Genomic DNA, 12531 nt, shown 5'->3' on the forward strand with positions numbered 1-12531 from the left:
ATGGGAGGGAAGAAAGTGGGTCGGGGGAAAGACAACAAAGGATTGTGTGAAAGAGGCAACCATTTCCAACCCATTGCAGTTTATGGCCCTGTGTGTGTGTGTGTGTGTGTGTGTGTGTGTGTGTGTGTGTGTGTGTGTGTGTGTGTCCAGAGGAGGTTAGATGGCGCGCCATTAGGTAATAGCAAGGCAGTAAACGGGTCATTTAGGAAGGACGAGACGTTTTGTGGCCGGAGAGCAGATGTCACAGAGGAAAAGGCTGTAGCTAAGTGTCTTCTTCTCCCAATTGGAGGCCCATTATGCAAAGCTCACTTGTTCAGGGCTTGTGCGCGTGCATTTATGTCTCTGACGGGCCTTCTAACACACAGACTGCTAAACACGACAGCCCAGTCAGTTTTTTTTGTGAGCCGCCCATATTTCAGAACACTCCTCAAACGAGCCGTTCACATTTGGTGCCCTGATCGACCTCACCGAGGGAGTGATTCTGATGCGAACCGTCCTCCATCTGAGCGACTCCACCCACAGCTGGAGCACAACCGGTGCTGCCAGATGGTTACTTTTCATCACATGGGGCTGGGAAAAAATAGCGTCGGGCGGGTTCGTAAAATGAGGGGTGGCTTGTGAGGTAATTGGCCTTTTCTTTTTCCTTTAACAAAAGGGAGCGACCATGTCCCCCGCGCCCCGTTCCTCCAAAACAAAACGAATAAAAACAGTTTTTATTTGAGATCAATTTCATTTTCTCTTCATCAAAGAAGCGCCATACAGCGAGTGTCGCGGAGTGGACCACTCCCCCCTCCCCCAAATCTGAGTGGTATTTTCCACAAAAAAAATAAAAAATGTATAAGGTGTATAAGTCCCCTTTAAGTTTATTCCATAACCACATTCCAATCTTTAGAACAGCTCTTAAAAAATATATTTTTGGCCATTCTGAAAAGCAATTTATCTCCGACATTTTTGGCCTCGCCCCTAACCCAGGGTTTGGATCTATGAAATATTTCCAGTTCTTGGAAAGCCGGAAGCAGGTAAAGAGAAGATTCCAACAGACGGAGCAATGCCCAGAGCAGGGTCAGTGAACTGGGACGTCTATCTCATGGCGGCCTGATAACATAAGCTCTCGGCTAAACGCCCCAATACGGCGTTTTCAGCAATGTCGTGGCCACTTTTACCTCCCTGCAGACGCAAGGCGGATCATTGATCATATTGTACTTGTGATTGCTCGGTGATATACTGTAATATGATGCGTGCGCCTTTATTGTTGTACATCTGAGGTTTCATCATTTTTTCTTTGCTCGTTTGGCCACGCAGCCCCGCCCTCGAGGCGCGACATTCCAAGCGCCTTGGGATTCAGCGGCGCGCACCACGTGTTTTAGAGCCCATCACTCAAACCCGGCCACACGACTCACTCCACCCCAGAAAGGGAGTTACAGGTAAGACCACGGAAAATGCCTAAATGAGGTTACGTCAAAAGAGATACTCCAGCTCTTTGGGTAATCAGGAAACGCCTGATTCAATGAAAGGGTCACGTGACCCTCAATTACCCTTGAATTGAATGCGGAGTGTGAGAGTAGAGATGGCGCTAGAGCTGCAGGTTAGGCTGCCTTTCTCAAATGTCGCAGGCGCTAGGCTGGTTGGTCCGCAGCCATGCACTTCATCTGAATAGTACAAATAACCACACTTACATTTTTACTTTTTTTTTTGGGGTAGTTTTCTTGGCACTTTATTAGATTTGGAACTAAAACTCTTTTGAGTTTTGAAAAATTGGACCCCGTGACATCTGACATTTTTGTCCCCCACCCCCGCAATACAGTGATGATTAGTTTTAAAACAAATGTTATGATAGATGTCTCCACATGAAGAGCAGTAGAACAGTATTTTATTACCCTCTCTATGCAAGGACGCTTTCATAAGGATAAAAGTTGTAAAGTGCTATGTGTAGATACATTATAATAACAATTTTTATACACGTACACATGATTGGATTCTTAATTATACCAATTATTTCACAGAATGTTAATATGTACAAACACATTGTCAGAAAGAACTCAAGTCTTACGTTTGCTAATCCAATACCTTAAACTGTCCCATTATTGAGAAAATCCACCCATAAAACAGAATTCCCAAAGGTCAGCAAATACAATCTGGAAATATCTTTCCCATAATGCCACGGAACAGTTCTTCTTTATGACAGATTAGGATACATAACCCATGCATAGCCTTTGGTTTTGGTAACAATTTAGTTTAATAGTCAAGCCTCGTTTTACATACACACACTAGATATGAATTACAGTCTTATGTTCTGAGAATTTAATTATAGAGGAATATACTTCATATATAAGTTATATTAGTGGTCATTGCTCAAAGGTGGCCACAACAGGATAATTCCGTTTTAGGGTGCATTTTCACATCCACACTAATAACAAAGCTTGGTTAAAAAAAACAAAACAACAAAAAAAGACAAAAACAGGAGCAATTTGAAGCTGTTGACATGAACAGTCTGAAGAACAGCCAAGGCTTTGACAGGAAGAGGACTCTCAGCTCGCCCTCCAACAGGTTTCATAATGACCCTGCTCAGGTTCTCATGAGGCTTGTTTTGCGGTTACCATGCCTAATCTGATTTAAAACAAACAAAAAAAATCATTACAAACCAGTTATTATTCTCAGCTATGTTGTCTAAATGTCCCTTGTTGTTAGGCCCGGACACTTCAAATTAAAAGATTTCAGGCTACAGACTAATCAACTAATAATAAACTCTTTGGCCCGGCTCAAAGGGGATTCACTTTACCGTTGTTTTTTTTTTTTTTTTTCCCTGTAGTGAAACTTCTGCGGCGACATTGTGCGGCCTGCGCGTACGGGATTTTAACTTCTAACCAATGGAATCTTATGTTGAGAATAAACTTGTATAAAATGATGACCGAAGAACAGACTCGTAAGGTTAAAGGAGTTATTGCACATCGGGTGATTATTTAGGCTTGGCGTGTTTTGTCGTTTAAACGTGGATATTTTTCTGCTTCTGTGAATCTTAAATCGGCCAAGTGCTGCTTGAGCGGAGGGAGTTTGAAGGAGTTTTTACATCTGTTATTTGCATTGAGGCCGGAGTTGAATTTGGCTCTGCTGCCACCTGCTGTCCACTTAGGGAATTTCGACAGGTCGCAGCCTTTGCCCCAACCCCGTGCTGGTGTTTCAACTTCCCCCGCCCCCCTCAATTCTCTCATGATTCATAATTCATATGAGCGGGCCGCTCCTCACATTGTCCAGCAGCTGCTGTCCAAGACACTGGTACTATAAGGAAGACTCTAGAAAGTGTAGATTTAATCTGACCGCTGCCTTTCTTTATGGCCTTTTTTTTTTTTTTTTAATAAGAGTAGCATGTTAGTCTTTTGTTGCCTTCCTGGATTTGGTTCAGGGAGGCCCCGGTTCCTCAAAACACAGCAGAACTGGCTCAAGCCTGATCAGAAACATCCGGTTGAAGAAAGGAAATCCAAAACCCATCACGGTCTCCGGGTATTACTTTTTTTTTTTTGGTCTGCGACGTTCAGTTGGCCAGGCCCTGCGGTGCGTCCGGTATGAGCGAGGAGAAGAAGGTTTTGAAGAAGAGCCAAGCCGTCCACACCGCCGACACCCGGTGCGGGGGGACCAGGACGGCCCTCGACGGTCCCGGGGCGCCGGGTCCCTCCCCCGCCGCCTCCTCCCGTTCTCCCTCAGCGGGCACTTCCGCCTGGAAAGGGACGAGTACGACAAACGGATGAATGACTAAACTGGACGAATGCATTGACGCTTCCAAAAGTGTGCGGAGCTCCAAGAGTCTTACTGGGTTTGGGTTTCTGTCCTGGTTCTGCTGGTTGTGCAGGGCCTCTGGTGGTGGCGGCGGCGGCGGCGGCTGCTGCTGCTGCTGCTGCTGCTGCGGCGGCGGTGGCTGCTGCGCGTTGGCTGCTCTCCTCCTGAAGGGAAACCATCCAGCCGTGTGTCTGCAGAGAAGAGGGAAAAAGCGGGTAAGCGGGGTCAGACAGAATATAAATTCCGGATGGAGGCAAGAAGCCGGTGGCCCTTGTTTCGACTGAACTCCGCTCTCGTTTCCTACTGGAAGGACAGCGGTGAATTTGAAACCTCGCTTTGATATCTCTATGATGGGGCCACCGATCTGTACAAAGGGTGAGTAATATGGGATTGGCATTCGGTAATGGCAGAGGCTGAGAACTCTGCACTCGGGTGGATCCCTGTTTAGAACAAGTCAAAAACCGCTGCCTCACTGTATCCAATAAGTTCACGGAAAGCTTTTTGTCTACATTTGAATTCATCGCAAGGCCGTACTGTTTACACACTTTAGTTTTTGGGTCATTAATACATAGAACCATTTTCACTTTCATGATCATCCATTGTACATAATATCCTATATAGTTATGTGTAATAATCCACGACAGAACCTATTTTTTATATATATATATATATATATATATATATATATATATATATATATATATATATATATATATATATATATATATATATATATATATATATATATATAGATATAAATAAATCCATTTTAACACCACAACCGGAGAATAAAGAATAAAAACAAAAAACAAGTCTCTTTTGATGAATTCCATTTTATCCTCGTATTAAAACAGATATTCGACAGGTGACGCCAGCGTTTGTTGAATTTGAATAAAAGGTTTCTGTTTCGACACCGTTCCAGTAGAGTTTACATATGAGAACCACCAACGCGCCGCGCTGTTTACATTCCAGAGAGAAGGGAGAGGAGGGGGGATGAAAAAACTAAGTCTGAATAAGAAAGTGAGAATAGGGCTCTAACGTTTGGTCCCGTTTCATTTAAAAAGTAACGTCCCGGCTGCTGCTGAAGGAATAATCATTAGCAAAGTACACACAGCGTGCCACATGTCATCGAGTTCTCACGCACACACACACACACACACACACACACACACACTTGGAGAATGGAATGTGTGTGTCCAGGACCACGCTTAATGGTGTGTGTGTGTGTATGGGGGGGGGGGGGGGGGGGGGGGTTAGGGTTATGCAACCGCGTGAGACCAGGACATGTGCAGAAAAAGAACAACATGGCCTCAACTGGTGATAAGACAACAGCGACAAGGTCGGAAACATAGAGAAGGTGTCGGGCGCAGCCCTCCCCAAACTCTATTGTCCACTGTGTGGAAGAGTGAAATGGACATAGCGCTTTTGAGAAAACTAAAACTTCAGTATAAAATAAAATTTGCTTTAGGTGTCAGAGCCAAATAAAAACAGGCTAATTTTGTTTTAGAGTGTCACATTAGCAGGTGTAAACTGTTAAGGCAGTTTTTTATTTTTATTTTATTTTATTTTTTAATGTAAAAACATTTTTCTGTTTGCTTCCAAGATGATTAACGGTATGAAAACAAGCTCATTTGAATAGCACCTTGCAACAAGAAGCCACAGGAAGCACAGACCCTGCCACGCAGATGTCACCCCATCTAAAACCATGCCAAACTGCTGCTAAATAAACAGGAAGGTGCCAAATACACCCTGACGGCAGGATAGGTGCAGCTCTCCAGTCTTTCACTTCCCTACGCGCCATTGAAACCAGAAGAGCTTCGCTGTTCCGTCCTGGTATCGATTCCAGCTATTTGGGGCACTGAGGTTCCATTAAGACGGTGCATTTCCTTTATCTATTTTGATTTTTAAGTAAGCAGTGAAGTTGTTTCTGGTAAACCAGGTGAGGCTTCAATACGTTTTAATATTACCTAACAGGAGGTTTGAGACGTATCAGATGTTTGGGCATCGACGTAGCGTTGCAGGGGCCGACACTAATGTTTAAAAGTACAGGGCTCGACTGTGATGGATGCCCAGTTGCCCCGGGCAACTTCAATTGGGCCATTGTCAACCATCTTGTCTCTGAACTGGTTGCCTCACAGCCAACCTGTGTGGTATACCTCACCATCTGTTTAGAAAACTATTGGTCTTTCTATTGATTTCACGCAATGATAAAAGGATTGAAATTCGGCAACCATGTTATTAGCCTTGGCAACCGAAAGCTGACACATGGTTGCCAACTTGGCAACCACCTCTAAAAGTTGGTGTCTGGCCCTGAAGCGGTTGCAAAATTGGCAACCATGCATTGGCTGTTGGTTGCCAAGACTGACATCAAGGCTGTCAAATATAAATTGCGACTCCGTTATAAAATGTATAACTGAGTGGCAACGATCCTATATAGTTATAACCCATATTTAAATATTCTCAATTGTTTCAGCATTTTTGACAGAATAAATCCATGCACAAGGATAATTAACTTTACTTGGCAGAATTTCTCAACATACAAGAGGTATGCGACTGTATTTTTATTTTATTACATTTTTTACATATGTGGTTGACAACAGGGCAACCTGACCGCACAAGATGATTGACAATGCCCCAAATCTAGCTGCCCAGGGCAATTGGGCAAACTATTATTATTATTATTATTATTATTAATTATTACTGGGCCCTGGTGTCGGGCCCTGGTGTCGGGCCCTGGTGTCGGGCCCTGGTGTCGCAAGTCTCACGTGGATTTCCTTCACTTACAGTAAAGGGCTTTAATTTATTTCAGCCGTGTGTGTGATTTCACCTCGTTGAAACGATGCAGTGTTTTTGGAAATGTCGTACTAAATGCCCGAGTTGAGGCATTTGAAAAGCGTGGAATAAAAGCTCGGCGGGTCAGAGGCTTCACTCACAGGTACATGAAAAGCAGCGTGCTCATCACCAGCAGGAAGCGGCTCAGGCTGGAGTTGAAGTAGACGATCATGAGCAGGACGCCCAGCCGGGCGGCCGAGTACGTCCAGTCCAGCCAGTCGCGATCTGCCTCCTCCTCGTCCTCCATCACCGCTCCGCCCTGCGCGTTCATCCGCATGTTCTGATTGGCCGCGCCGGCGTCAATGAACGGGGCGTCCTGCCCCACCGGGTTCTGATTGGCCGGCAGGTTGTCTATGGGGTTGGGGTTGGGAAGCCCGGGGGCCGGGACTGGGGCCTGGTGGGCGGGGACGGGCGGGTGCGGGCCGATGGTTGCGGTCGGTGTCGGAGTGGTGGAGCTCGCTGCCGCCAAAGCTGCGTGGCTGATAGTGGAACAAAAAGTTCTGGTCAGGGATTTGGAAATGTAACTAGATTTGCCACAATGAGATGCAACAAAGTACATCCCTACTATATTTCTAACAGTTGTGTTACTTAAGTTAAAAAATAAAAATAAAAACAAATCTGGATTTAGATTTATACACATCAAAAGCCGAAAGCAATCATTGAACAAATGAAATTGCATCATCCCGTATAAAGACAATTTTACATCAGGGCCCTGAATATTACAAGGACTTTTAATTATTGAAGTACATTCAAGAGCAAGTGCTTATACCCTTTTATGTAAAGGGGACCTATTGTGCAAAACTCACTTTTTCAGTGCTTGTACACATATATTTTGGTCTCTGATGGGTCTACTTACACACAAACTGTGAAAAAAGACAACCCAGTTGGTTTTTTTCTGAGCTGTCTGCTTCGGAAAACATTCCCTAAAACAAGCCTTCCAGCTTTGCTGCCCGAATATACGTCGTTGTAGTAATACATGTCACTTCAGTAGAACCACCTCCCTCTGAGGAACTCCACCCACCCCTGGAGCATGATTGGACCGTCTTGCATCGTAGCTAAGAGCTTATCATGGAAAGGGCTCTGTTGTTGGCAGCAGAAACCAGCACAAATCTTATAAAAGAAAGAGGAATTAAGTAGGAGTTAAACCAACTGTTCGTGACAAAACTGCAGATGATGGAAATGTCAGTATTTGCTGTGTTTTTTTCTCTTTGTGCGTGTGTGTCCATGGTCGGACTGTACTGTATTGTACTTTTATTTTATTTTCCGACCTTTCCGTAAAAATGAAACAAAAAAGCCCCAAAACCCGCGGTGCTCCAAGCTGTGTGTCGCTCCAGACACCGCGGTGAAATTTGGAACTAACTTTAAACTGAGTCCTTGTAGTTCTAATAGGAGTGAAGATTCAGCAAATGGATTGCTTATTTCTCCCTCAAATCGGTTCAGAAACAGAGTTAAGTGTACTGATAAGGTGAAATCAGTGGAAGTTTACAGAGAAATGAGAAACGCAACGGAATCCAGAGTAAAGCTCAAACCCCTTTTGGCTCAGAACTAGGGGCCTTGGGAGGGTGGCTCCTCCCATTGAAACAGCCTGTTTTCAGACAGGGTGGATTGGACGCATGTTAGAATGGCTCGAACGCATGGGAGTGGTATTTTCAGGAAAAAAACACTTTCAAAACATGTTTTGCAGACTTGATTCCCACGTTGGGAATTCAAATCCAAACGTGATGCAATTTTGGTGATGCACGATAAAATGAATTTACATTTTTTTTAAATATTAACATTAATTTTTCAATATACTCACTACTGCATGTAGTACTGCCGGGCGTAGACGTGCTGGAGCCACAGCAGCTGCTGGGGGCTGTAAAGGGAGTAGGTGGGGAAGGTGGGACTGGCCATCTCTCCTCCACCCGGCCTGGAGGAGAAGAGACCCAGCTGTTACCAAATACCACCCAAAAGCCTTGAAAAACATATTACATGCCATTGACCTCCATTTTGAGGCCAAAAGGGGGTAAAAACTGAAGTAATAATTGAAGCTCAGAAAGCCACTACTCTGACTTACGCTGGTGTGCCGGGCCACGAGGGAGATCCTGAAGCTGGTGTTGGTGTTGGTATTCTGTGTCTCAGCTCTGGGATGGAGGGGGAGACACTGGGGGAGGAATCGGGAGCCTGGGCCATAGGAGGGGCGTCTTGAGTGGGGGAGGCGGAGGCTGAGCCGAGCCTGGGGTCGGGGTCGGGGCCGGACATGGAGCTCCGTGCAGCGGGAGTGGTTGCGGAGGAGGAACCAGGCGACGGCTGTCCCTGCAGTGCCTGTCTAACCTGTGTAGACGGGTGGTGTAAGGGAGGCGTCGGTTTTGTGGTGACCTTTTGACATTTTTAATGCTATTAGTATTCGAAATTGGCCGTGCCGAGCCCTCATGAACACATTAACACGACACTTTCGCACCATTCGGATTGTGTGTAGATAATAGGCGTGACTCCGTGCATCGCTGATTGACATTAATGACAGACATTTATTTTATTTTATTTTTGATCCGCCAGGAAAAGTCTGAGCATTGAAATGGTGTAAGTGCAGTGCTGAGAGCTGTTTTGGATTCATTATTGACTATTTGTAATGTTCACTGTGTTCTTGCATTGCATTGATATTGAATTTTTAGTAACCTTGTATGCAAAGCTGCGTCACGGACAGGTGTAAGATATCTTTTATATCAACAATTTGCAGTCTACTGTATGCCCCTGAAATCATTTTATTTTGGATTTTATGCGATTTAAGGCGGCCACCCTTACCTTTGGTATGGCTCCCGGGTGATATGGGGCCGTGGTCCTGGCGGCGCACACCAGGTGCAGCGTGGGAACGCAATCAGTCTGGAGCGGCGGAGATAAACGGCTGATTAGGAACCACAAAGGGATGCGCGCGCACACACACACACACACACACACACACACACACACACACACACGCACGCACGCACACACACACACACACACGCACGCACGCACACACGCACGCACGTCTGCAGCTCCTCAAGGACGGAAACGACCCCCGATCTAATCTGAGGTCAAATAGTTAAAACACAAGGGTGGGAATGAGCCGGCTGGATTGACATTGACAGAAGATACAGGAGCTCTTTGTGAACTTGTGGAACTCCAGGATTCGTTCGGCAAACGGTGTCTGCGCGACTGGCGGGATGAGTCGTCGCCGGGTTGTCGAAACACAAAAGGTCAAACGGACATCCCGGTGTGTTGGCCAGAACGTTTTAAAATAAGACGAGGCAGTGTGAAAGCGCAAACACTTACAGTATCTGTGGCGGGAGCGTTTTTTTCCCCCCTTCAATAAATAGAGGGAGAAAATGCGGATCTCGAGGGGTGTTTCTAGGCCGCTCTTTTGGGAATTCTCTCAGTGTCTGTGTCGGCTCATGGTGCCCCCACCTCTGTGGAAACACGAGCCTCTGTGGGGAATTAGGGACAAAACCGCACGGAACAAACAAAAACACGACGGCGGGTTGATAGCTCACGATGGAAAACGACGGAGGAAAACCTAAAGCGAGTGAAAAGCGTCAGATATGTTTTCTAATGTTGTATTTAGAGACGGTCCATCGAGGAAGCCCGGTCAAACCCTTGAAACAATACATTTTATCTGACGCTTGTTTTGTTTGTTTAGTGTCCATTTTAGGCCCCCACACTCTCTCTCTCACACACACACACACTTTTATTTTGTGTTATTCTTATGTTATATCTGTTGTCACTGGATTTAGTGACAAAATAGCCATGTCTTATTATGTGTAGTTAACTGTTTATTATTTATTTTCCATTTGTTTCTTATTGAATTGCTTTATTATTATTATTATTATTATTATTATTATTATTATTATTATTATTATTATTATTTTGCCTACTGTTTTGATGTGAGACAATTGCAATTTCCCTTCAGGGCTAAATAAAGTATTGAGAGAGAAAAATATATGTCAAACAATAATATAATATAATATAATTTAATATAATATAATATAATATAATATATAAACCTGATAACTCAATAGTTCCTCTTTAAATACAGCAAAATGAGTTGTTTGCACCAACCTGTCTGAAGAGATCCTTAATGAGCAGATGGTCGGGAAGCAGTTTCCCAGCGTAGATCAGCCGCTGCTCACTCACTGCCTGGAAGGACCAGAGCACAACGCTTGTGTATACAGGACACATTTTGAGATTACTCAAAACATCCAGAGGCATGAGAACGTGTTTCCAAAAGACCAGACCAGACCAAAGTGGATGCGGGTTCGGATTTGAGTCCTGCCGCGTTTGTAGCTGTGTGTTGTGTCTAAACCGTGCTTCACACCGAATACGACAAACGACAAGAACAAGCAGGAACTCCATTCGTTCCTCGGGAGAGTCTCATTCCGCCCGCGGCTCGGGGATGCAACAGCAGGACCACAAGTTACGTCAGGGACAAGTAAATAAGTCACATATATAAAATTATTAAGGAGGCGATAAAGGGTATTACGCCAGCCAAGGGCGTTAAAATAATGTCTAAGCTGCGGACCGCTGTCCATGAAAAGATGGAGAATCTGCTGTTGGTGTGGTTGACGGAGAAGCAGCTCGCAGGAAATAGAGTGACGGAGGGTATCATCTGCGAGAAGGCAAAAATGATCTACACAACCTCTTTTGGGGTGTTTTTTTGGGGGCTGGACCGGATTAATGGCATTTCAATGAATTTCAATGGGGAAAATGTATTTGCTATAGGAGCAGATTGAATTACGAGCTCTGTCACGGAACGAATTAAACTCGTAAGCCAAGGTACCACTGTACTGTATACATACGTACACACACACACACACATATATACATATATATACACACACACACACACACACAAACATATATAGATACACACGTATACACACACACATGTATACATACATACACATATATATATATATATATATATATATATATATATATACACACACATATACACACACACACACACACACACACACACACGATAAATCAATCAACATTTGACTGGTCAAGTTTCATACGTGTAATATGTGCATATAACAGAGTACAGTCATAAATCACCATAAACAATTATATAGAAAGTGACTTTGCCAGCTGACTCGACGTTGCTAACGCTGTGTGTGTGTGTGTGTGTGTGTGTGTGTGTGTGTGTGTGTGTGTGTGTGTGTGTGTGTGTGTGTGTGTGTGTGTGCGTCGTGGCAGTCCAGCCATTCTGCCGCTGTACTGTGAACTCACGGGTCTGGAGGGGTAGACGGAGGACAGGTGGAGCTTCAGCTCCCCCACGGTCCACCGCGGGTCCACTCCCTCCACCGTCTGGTCTCCGTGGGCTTGGTTCGGCGTTCTTATCACCAGAGCGACGGCCCTTTGTCGTACACCAGCCGCCGGGTCCATTTCCCCCCCGGTTCTTGTCGCGAATTATATCAATTTGCGGACGGGCGATCACACAGCTGCTTTCGCGGCGGAACCGCTTGACTTTGACGGCGGCAGGTCGGCGCAGCGGAGGAACTTCCTGCCTCACACGGCGGCGGAGGCGGCGGAGGCGACGAGCTCCAGCTCAGCAGGAACCTTGTTTCCAAACACACTGTGGCTCCCTCCGATTGGCTGCTCCGCTCTGACGTGGGCCGCCGAGGGGGGTGGTGTAGGGGGGGGGGAGAAATCGCGCTCTGTGCGCATGCGCGGCGTCATATCGCCCGAGCCGAGTCTTCCGCTGCGTTCTAATGGAATGCGGAACTCGGAAATCCCAAATCCGCAGGGCCCACCCTCCGGGGTGTGTTTCGTTGTTCGTTTTTCGGGAAAGAAAAACATGGGGCGCCCGTAGCAAATCGGAGGGTTTTTTTTCATTCTATACTCTACAAGCTACTTAACACATGCTAACAAAACATAAAAAAAACAAAAAACTACAGAATAGTTAAGATA

At 45.3% G+C, this 12531-nt stretch overlaps 1 protein-coding gene across 1 annotated transcript; it reads right to left on the minus strand.

Annotated features, from left to right (window-relative positions):
* Window positions 1-1714: 1714 nt before the first annotated feature.
* herpud1 (homocysteine-inducible, endoplasmic reticulum stress-inducible, ubiquitin-like domain member 1) lies at window positions 1715-12179 on the minus strand. Its single transcript, XM_080002665.1, has 8 exons — window positions 11851-12179; window positions 10678-10755; window positions 9385-9462; window positions 8660-8916; window positions 8402-8512; window positions 6705-7082; window positions 3806-3962; window positions 1715-3712 (listed from the first exon to the last, which is right to left on the minus strand). Exons 1-8 carry the CDS (start codon window positions 12004-12006, stop codon window positions 3530-3532), a joined length of 1398 nt encoding a protein of 465 aa, XP_079858791.1. The 5' UTR covers window positions 12007-12179; the 3' UTR covers window positions 1715-3529.
* Between the last annotated feature and the right edge of the window lie 352 nt (window positions 12180-12531).

This window comes from Zeus faber (genome assembly GCF_960531495.2).
Source record: "Zeus faber genome assembly, chromosome: 6".
Classification (NCBI taxonomy): Eukaryota; Metazoa; Chordata; class Actinopteri; order Zeiformes; family Zeidae; genus Zeus; species Zeus faber.